This window comes from Trachurus japonicus, unplaced genomic scaffold (assembly GCF_045865225.1).
Source record: "Trachurus japonicus isolate A0001 unplaced genomic scaffold, Traja_1.0 AP030748.1".
In the NCBI taxonomy this organism is placed as follows: Eukaryota; Metazoa; Chordata; class Actinopteri; order Carangiformes; family Carangidae; genus Trachurus; species Trachurus japonicus.
In genome coordinates, this window is record NW_028220881.1 from 20,001 (window position 1) to 27,764 (window position 7,764).

Here is a 7,764-nt window from a genome sequence, read left to right on the forward strand (position 1 = left end):
GAACAGCCCTCACACACTCACGGACTTCCCGTTAATGCGCCTCTAAGTCAGTGAGTCCGTGAGGGGTCGGATTGGAATTGGGCCATAGTATATACTGACTAGATGCCGCGTTCTGCTTCTCAGCGTACGTCAACACGGCCGCCATCTTGGTCCGGGGTTCTGACCATAGACATGATATACATCTGACCAGCAGTCAGACCGGTCAGACCCTTGTAGAACACATTTCAGTGTGTTTATGCATGTGGGTGTGTGTCTGAGTATGTAAGTGTATGTTTAATACATTAAAAAAAATATATAAACATTTTTCAAAGATTTTTTGTTGTTGTTGTATCATAAACATATGTCTGACATTTATAATAAACCAAACGGCTTGAAAATCGGTTGAATATTTGGTGAGTTATGGCGATTTTAATGGTTGATAGACGTCTGCCTCTGTTGACTAGTGCAGGAAGTAGACACGGCTTCCCCCTGACCAAGATGGCCGCCGCGTTGACGTATTCCACTCAATAGAGTTGCCTAGGAACGCGGCATCTAGTCAGTATATATATATATATCTATGCTGCAGTAGAAGCTGTAACTTCCTGTTTCCTCTGTGTGTGTGTGTGTGTGTGTGTGTGTGTGTGTGTGTGTGTGTGTGTGTGTGTGTTTCAGGCGACGTGGAGCAGGTCGAGGGGACGGAGAAAATCACGGTGAAGATCTTTAAGAGCATCACGCTGGTTCACGAGGCCGGGATGGTCGTACTGGAGGTCGGACACTCGAACGCAACACGACACTTTTTACACTCATCATCATCCACCACATGTCGCCTGAAGTGGCTAAAACTGACCTGTTTGTCAAAACTTTATTAACTCTGAGCACACGAACGCGTCTGTTTTTTATTTAAACCAGTTTATAAACATTAAATATACAGTTTATGACATGATTATGTAGCTGCAGTCAGGTTTTATTAATGCTCAGTATTTGTTCTACATGTTTATTTCAAACTATTTTGTATATTTTATAATTTTATTTATGTTTTTAGACACAGATCTCACTCAGACCTGGTTACAGATACATTATTAACCAGTTATTACATGTTAATACATTCATTATACAGATATATACAATAATTATGACAATTTTTTATTTTTATCACACTTTTTCAAACACTTCAAAAATCTCAACACCAATAAACTCAAAGAGAAAAATGTAAAAACAACAGACAATTGAAGTAAAAAAACTCTATGAACTAATTGATGCAGCAATATAAATCAATAATGATAATAATGAAAATGTTCTCGTCTCAGTGGGTCGCCAACCCGCTCAACGACATGTACGCAGACGCCGTCACCACGGTGATCCTGGAGGTCCAGTCCAACCCCACCGCCCAGAAATGTCAGTGAACGCATCACGAGGGAATTTATTTTAATTTCACTGATGAACAGAAACTTTACTGACGCTTGTTTGTTTGTTTGTTTGTTTGTTTGTTTGTTTGTTTGTTTGTTTGTTTGTTTCAGTCCACGAGGGCAGGAAGGAAACGTTCGACATGGAGCTGTTCGTCGAGCGACTGGAGCTGATGCTGCAGTGAGTCTGAACACCTGTAGCTACACCTCGAAAATGGTTTTAATGGTTAAAATATCTGACAAAACTGTAGAATCTGACACTTTTTAAGTTAAAATTAAACCTAATTGATCCAAATATAAGAGAATAAAACTTTTAAATGAAGGTAGAGATTAAAGATTTTCTGTTTTCACCTGGTAAAATGTTTTTTTTTTCTGTTTCAGCGACATGTTCGGGGACGACTGCGTGAATTTCAAAGACAGTAAAAGCCTGAGTGTGACGGTGGACGGAGTCACGGCGTGCATCGACCCAGAGACCAGAGTGAGTCCAGCGTCTGACATCTATTCTATACACGAACATTAAAGGGATAGTTCAATATTTTGGCAAAGTCGCCTACAGTATAGGGGTTGTCACGATACCAGAATTTCAGTAGTCGATAACCAATATCTGTGAATTTCCACGATTCTCGATACTAATTCGATACCACGATTAAAAAAACAAAAACAAAACAGAACCCATGTACTTTTAAATTCACTACTTTATTGAAAACTGTTTCAACATCTTTTTGCACAGAATTTAATAGGGCTGCCCCCAAATAGTCGACCAAGCACCGGTCGACCAAAAAATCATTAGCCAACCAAAATTTCATTGGTCGATTGGTCGCAGGAAAAAAAAAAAACATTTGGAGCCGTGTCTGGTTAAAATTAAAGCAGAAGTAAGCGATCCGGTGGTTTTGGCTAACTTCCTGTCAGCAGATGGAGTTAGCAGTCCCCGCCCTCGTCCCTACGTCACCACATTCACGCGCATCCATTGGCTGCACACACAGAGAGGACTGCCCCTTTATGCCGTTCTCTCTCCTCATTGGATAAAGGTTGTAGGATACAAGGAAAGTTTTCTCCTCGGCTTACAGCAGAGCAGAGTGACTGACAGACCCGTGTTTCGGACCAAATACTCTATGTAAGTGATTGCTGTCGTAAGTAAGTAAGAAAGTACAGGCTCTGAAATGTACTTTCAAAGTAAAAGTAAAAAGTAAAAATGATTTTTTGCCGTTAATGAAACCTACATAATTTGATAATTTTGTTAAACAAAAAAAGTTCAGACAGAATAATCAAGATTGAACTGACCAGAGACAGTGTTTCCCAACGTTTGGGCCGCCACAGACCTCACAAATTTTTAAACAGCGTTTCATCACCTCTCATCTCTGCCAGTCACCACCGCGCGTACACACAGACACGGGCGCATGGACAGGTTGCGCTTTGCCGCTCGTAAACGGTAAATGCGTTATATTGCGCAGATTGTACGGTGTTCAACCCCCCCGTCGGATAGTCTGACCACCATCGCTTCCTTCCTCCATGCTGCTGCCTCCATGTCGCTGCTACAGTACAAGTTGGTAACTCGGTTCTCTCTACGCTACCGCCCCCCCCCTCCCTCCTCCCTCCTCCCTCTTCTTCTCCCTCCCTCCCTCTCTAGTTCGTCACGTCTTTTACCGGTGCTTTTACGTCGTGTCAAAAAAAAAAGTAACGAGCCTGTTTTTACAATGTAACTAAGGAGTAGAAAGTACATATTTTTGCGTATAAATGTAGGGAGTAAAAGTAAAAAGTCGTCAGAAAAATAAATACTCAAGTAAAGTACAGATACCTGAAAAATCTACTTAAGTACAGTAACGAAGTATTTGTACTTCGTTACTTGCCACCTCTGCTGAACTGTATATGAAAGGCTATAGGGCTTTTAATTTGAAGGGCCAGATACAGGAAGTCGTGACATGATTAGTCGACTAATGACGACTATTGGTCGACCAAGGGATTATGGTGATAGGAGAATTTGCCAAAATGTTGAACTATCCCTTTAACGTCTGGTTCATCATAATGGTATAAATCAATACTCAATAATCAGCTGATAACACCATGATGACCTCTGACCTCTGACCTCTGACCCTCAGGCCGTGACCTGCGCGGACGACGACTCTCTGAGGGAGATGGTGGAAGTGGCCGTCCACCGTCTCTACGACGCCCTGAGCCCCGCCTTCACGCCACGCCCCCTCTGTGATGTCATCAGCAGCAGCAGCGCGTTGCCGTCGGTGATGTAGCGGTGGAAGATGAACTGACGTTTCTCTGTCACTCTCTTCAGTCCTCGTAGTATCGATCGATCACCAATAATCGGTCGATAACGGACCGATGCAGATGTTCGTTCGTTCGTTCATTTCTTTGACTCGAGGACTTTTGAGTTTTTCCAGCTTCTTCGTTGGAAACTTGGTTCCAAAGGAATCGGCTTCAGGAGACGGACCACCAATACCTTTATTGATTGATTGTTTTTGTACTTGATTTGTCTATAAAACAAAAGTTTGAGTTCTTCACAAGGAAAATAAACATTTGTCCAGAGAGAGAGAGAGAGAGGGTCACTGAGTTTCTGTCCTCGAAGATAAAAAGTGAGTTAGATTTAATGTGAGTGAAACAACAATGACATCATCAATACTGCAGATAATTTATCAATCATCTTGTTTTCTATGAAACAAAATTAAGGTTAAAATCATCAAAAATGTTCGTATTGTTAAATAAAAGCAGAAAATTGTTGCATTTTAGAAACTGGAGGCAGAATTTTTTTTTTTTTTTTTTCATTAATTTAGATTTTCTACAAGAATTTATCTGCAAAATATTTTAATTATTGATAAATAATTTAGAGTATTTTCTTTTTTACACTAACTTTAATATTTTTTTGGCTACAGGTTTTATGTTTTTATGATGCAAGTCGATCTCATCTTGGTCTGAATATTGATATTTTTAGATTAAAATATAAAAATAAAATCACCAGAGATTAAAATAGTCAATAAATTACATTAAAGCAGAATATTTAAAAATGTTTTTGACAAAATAATGATCCATTAATGAGAACCATGAGATCTTGCTGAAAGCTCAGGAAGAAACGTGAGTTGATAAAATATCAGAATATCAATAAAAACTCTTTATCGATCAGCACTTTAAATCAGACAGTAGAACGTTTTATTGTGAAAGGGCAGACTGAGCGGACGCCTCAGTCCGACGACGACACAGTGACGTTAACAACATGACTCTCAACCGACCTTTAATTGGATCAATACAGACGATCGTCAGCATGTACATAACACACAGACACACACATCACAGTGTACAGGACTCAACACACACACACACACACACAGTATCAGATAGACACAATATTAAAAATACTGACAAGTGCATTTGAATACCACAGAAGAGAAGAGAAGGCACTTTGAGCTCTGACATGTCAAAAATAAACATTTAAAACGATAATATGGCTTCAATCAATCGACAAAAAAACAAAAAAAAACACAAAACTTACCACAAAATAAATCTGACACAGTAAAAACATGTGATGAGAATAAACTCTGGTACCAAACAGCTCGAGTGACACAAACCAAACAGCTGAAAACACTCTGAAGTTTAACATCTGTGTCTTTATCCCCCCCCCCCCAAAAAAAAACAGACACAGTCACAAAAATAAAAGCAACAACACAACGATATTTTATACAAAGATATATATACACACAGTAATAATAATAACCTGCCCTCGTACAGTAAGAAACAAACAGGTGAAATGTTCAGATAACTGACCTCAAACCAGGATAAAATAAAATAACAGGGAGGTGTTTTAAAACTGTTTAGGTTAGGACAATTTTATACTGAAGTTTTAAGTTTTTCCTTTATTTTTATTAAGTGATTTAACATTTTGTCTATAAAAAATTTACAAAATAGTAAAAAAAAAAAATGCCCAATGTAACTTAAAATGTATCAAAAGTCCCTTCAATCAAATATTCAATTTATTATAAAAAAAAAACAAAACAGTTGAGCCATCCATTTATCAATCACAATTATTGACTGAAAAACGACTTAAATTATTTGTTTCATTGCTGATCAACATTCAATCAATTAATCAGCTTATTGTTGCAGATGTGATACACAGTAAATACAATTGATTGACAGGTTTTAGTGGTTTTAAGGAGATGATGAACATTTATGTGATATAAAATACGGTGTCATGTAGCTCAGTGGGTCGAGTTGAAGGCACTTAACACTGTCACGTTCAAGGGTTCGATTCCCACTGAGTCTTAAAACAGAAACACTTTTTAACCCTTTAAACTCTCCAAACCTATTTTAACCCTATTTGTACTTTATTAATATCATTTATAGAATATAAAAACATTTTGAGCCTTAAAAATAAAACTTTGACCTCTGTGTTTTTGACTTTTACTGTTTTTTTATTTGGCAGCTGCACGTGTCATTGACTCTCAGTGCACTTTGACCTTTTGAAGCTGCAACTAATAATCATTTTGACTATTAATTAATCAATTAGTCTATCACACAGTAAAAAAAAAACAATTGATTCTGATGTAAAGACAAAAAAAAAACATCAAATAACCACAAATTAGAAGTTGACAACGTCAAATCTTTGGCATTTTTTGTGCTGTTGTGATAAAATATATAATATTTCTAAAGCTTTTAACAACATTATCCATTATTACAACATGTTGTGTTGATGCTGTTTCTATAAAATGCTGGTGACAAACACTTTGTCTCAATAGCGTCAGTTAGAAATAAATGTTTTTCTCTCATTAGACAGAAACTCTGTGCACATAAATGATTGTCATATTGAAGTTGAACCTTTTTGAAACATTAAGTTCAACTCAGCAACAGTTTGACTGATGACTTGTTATGATTAGATGTTATTACATGTTTGACCGCTAGGCGGCAGTACTGGTTAGTAGTCAGCTTACCGTACCATATACCAGAGTAGAGCAAGACTGCATGAAGCCACATGTATGTTGTTGAGAACGTGAGACATTAAACTAAGTACTTGCTATCAACACGGCCTCATCCTTCGAACACGAACATGACATGGTACCAGGAGTAAACTCGAATGAACGACATGGATTTAAAACCACCGGAAAGTTTGAAACTAACGGGGAACGTCGACGAGAACTGGCGCACCTTCAAACAGCGGTTTCACCTGTATGTTGCTGCTACGGGACTCGAGGAAAAGCCGGAGGCAAGAAAGGTAGCGCTGCTGCTAACAATAGCAGGGCCACAGGCCATAGAAGTATTTAACACGTTCGTGTTTGACAGTCCTGAAGATAATGAAAAGTTGGATGTAGTGCTTAGTAAGTTTGATACTCACTGTTCTCCGAAGAAGAACGAGACGTACGAGAGGTACGTGTTTCGGTCTCGTACACAGCGGCAACATGAGCCTTTTGATAGCTTCCTGACGGACTTGCGGCTAAAGGCGCAGTCCTGCAACTTCGGAACGCTGAGTGACTCCATGGTCCGGGACCAGATCGTCTACGGCGTAGAGGATAAAAAGGTCAGAGAGAGGCTACTACGGGAGATGGAGCTGACGCTGGCAGGAGCCATTAAGATCTGCCAGGCCAGTGAGCTGTCACAAAGGCACGTGAGGACGTTCAGCGAGATGTCTGCAGTCGCCTCGGCGCAGAGCGACAGCGCGGCAGCGGTTGGAGCAGTGTCGTACCAGCGGAGACGGCGCACACAGACCCGGCCTGCACAGCAGGAGGACGTGATGATAAACTAAGCGCTGCGGCTCACAGCACAAGCCTAGACAGTGTCCAGCGTTTGGTAAGCAATGCTCCATTTGCCAAGGCAAGAATCATTTTGCTAAACAATGCTTCTCCAAACGGAAAGAGTGTAATAAAGAAAAAACTGTAAACTTAATAGACGAGCCTGATCTCAGTGACACTTTCTTTGTTGGAATGGTAAATTGTGAAAGTGAACAAATAAATAAGCCAGACAATGTAAATGATGTCACTACAGAAGATAAGTGGATAGCTCCTCTAATGATAAATGGGACTGTAGTCACCATGAGATTGGACACTGGTGCGAAAGCAAATCTCATAAGCATGTGTGATGTGAAGGCAATGAAAAATAAGCCACAAATAAAAAGAAAAGAATCTGGACTGAAAGACTACAATGGGCGGCCAATCAAATGTTTGGGCACATGCAGGTTGAGTGTCACAGTTAAAGGAAAAGTGCACCACCTATCCTTCTTTGTTGTGAATGAGGGACGGGAATCACTTCTTGGTGACAGAGCCTGTGAAGAACTGGGGCTTGTGGAAAGAGTGTATCAACTGATATATACTCCAGGTAAACATCTGGTCCTTGCTGATGCCCTATCCAGAGCAACTACAGGCGACAGTGTGAGTGCAACAGACGAGGACATACA

At 39.6% G+C, this 7,764-nt stretch overlaps 1 protein-coding gene across 1 annotated transcript in view; it reads left to right on the top strand.

Moving 5' to 3' along the window:
• LOC146960073 (cleavage and polyadenylation specificity factor subunit 3-like) overlaps window positions 1-3,928 on the top strand; it is a 21,917-nt gene extending 17,989 nt beyond the window's left edge. Inside the window, exons 14-18 of the mRNA XM_085772638.1 lie at window positions 652-746; window positions 1,287-1,374; window positions 1,497-1,563; window positions 1,764-1,860; window positions 3,479-3,928. Coding sequence (XP_085628764.1) covers window positions 652-746; window positions 1,287-1,374; window positions 1,497-1,563; window positions 1,764-1,860; window positions 3,479-3,625 — 494 coding nt within the window. The 3' untranslated portion in view covers window positions 3,626-3,928. The remainder of the gene's footprint in view (window positions 1-651; window positions 747-1,286; window positions 1,375-1,496; window positions 1,564-1,763; window positions 1,861-3,478) is intronic.
• The last annotated feature ends 3,836 nt before the right edge of the window (window positions 3,929-7,764 follow it).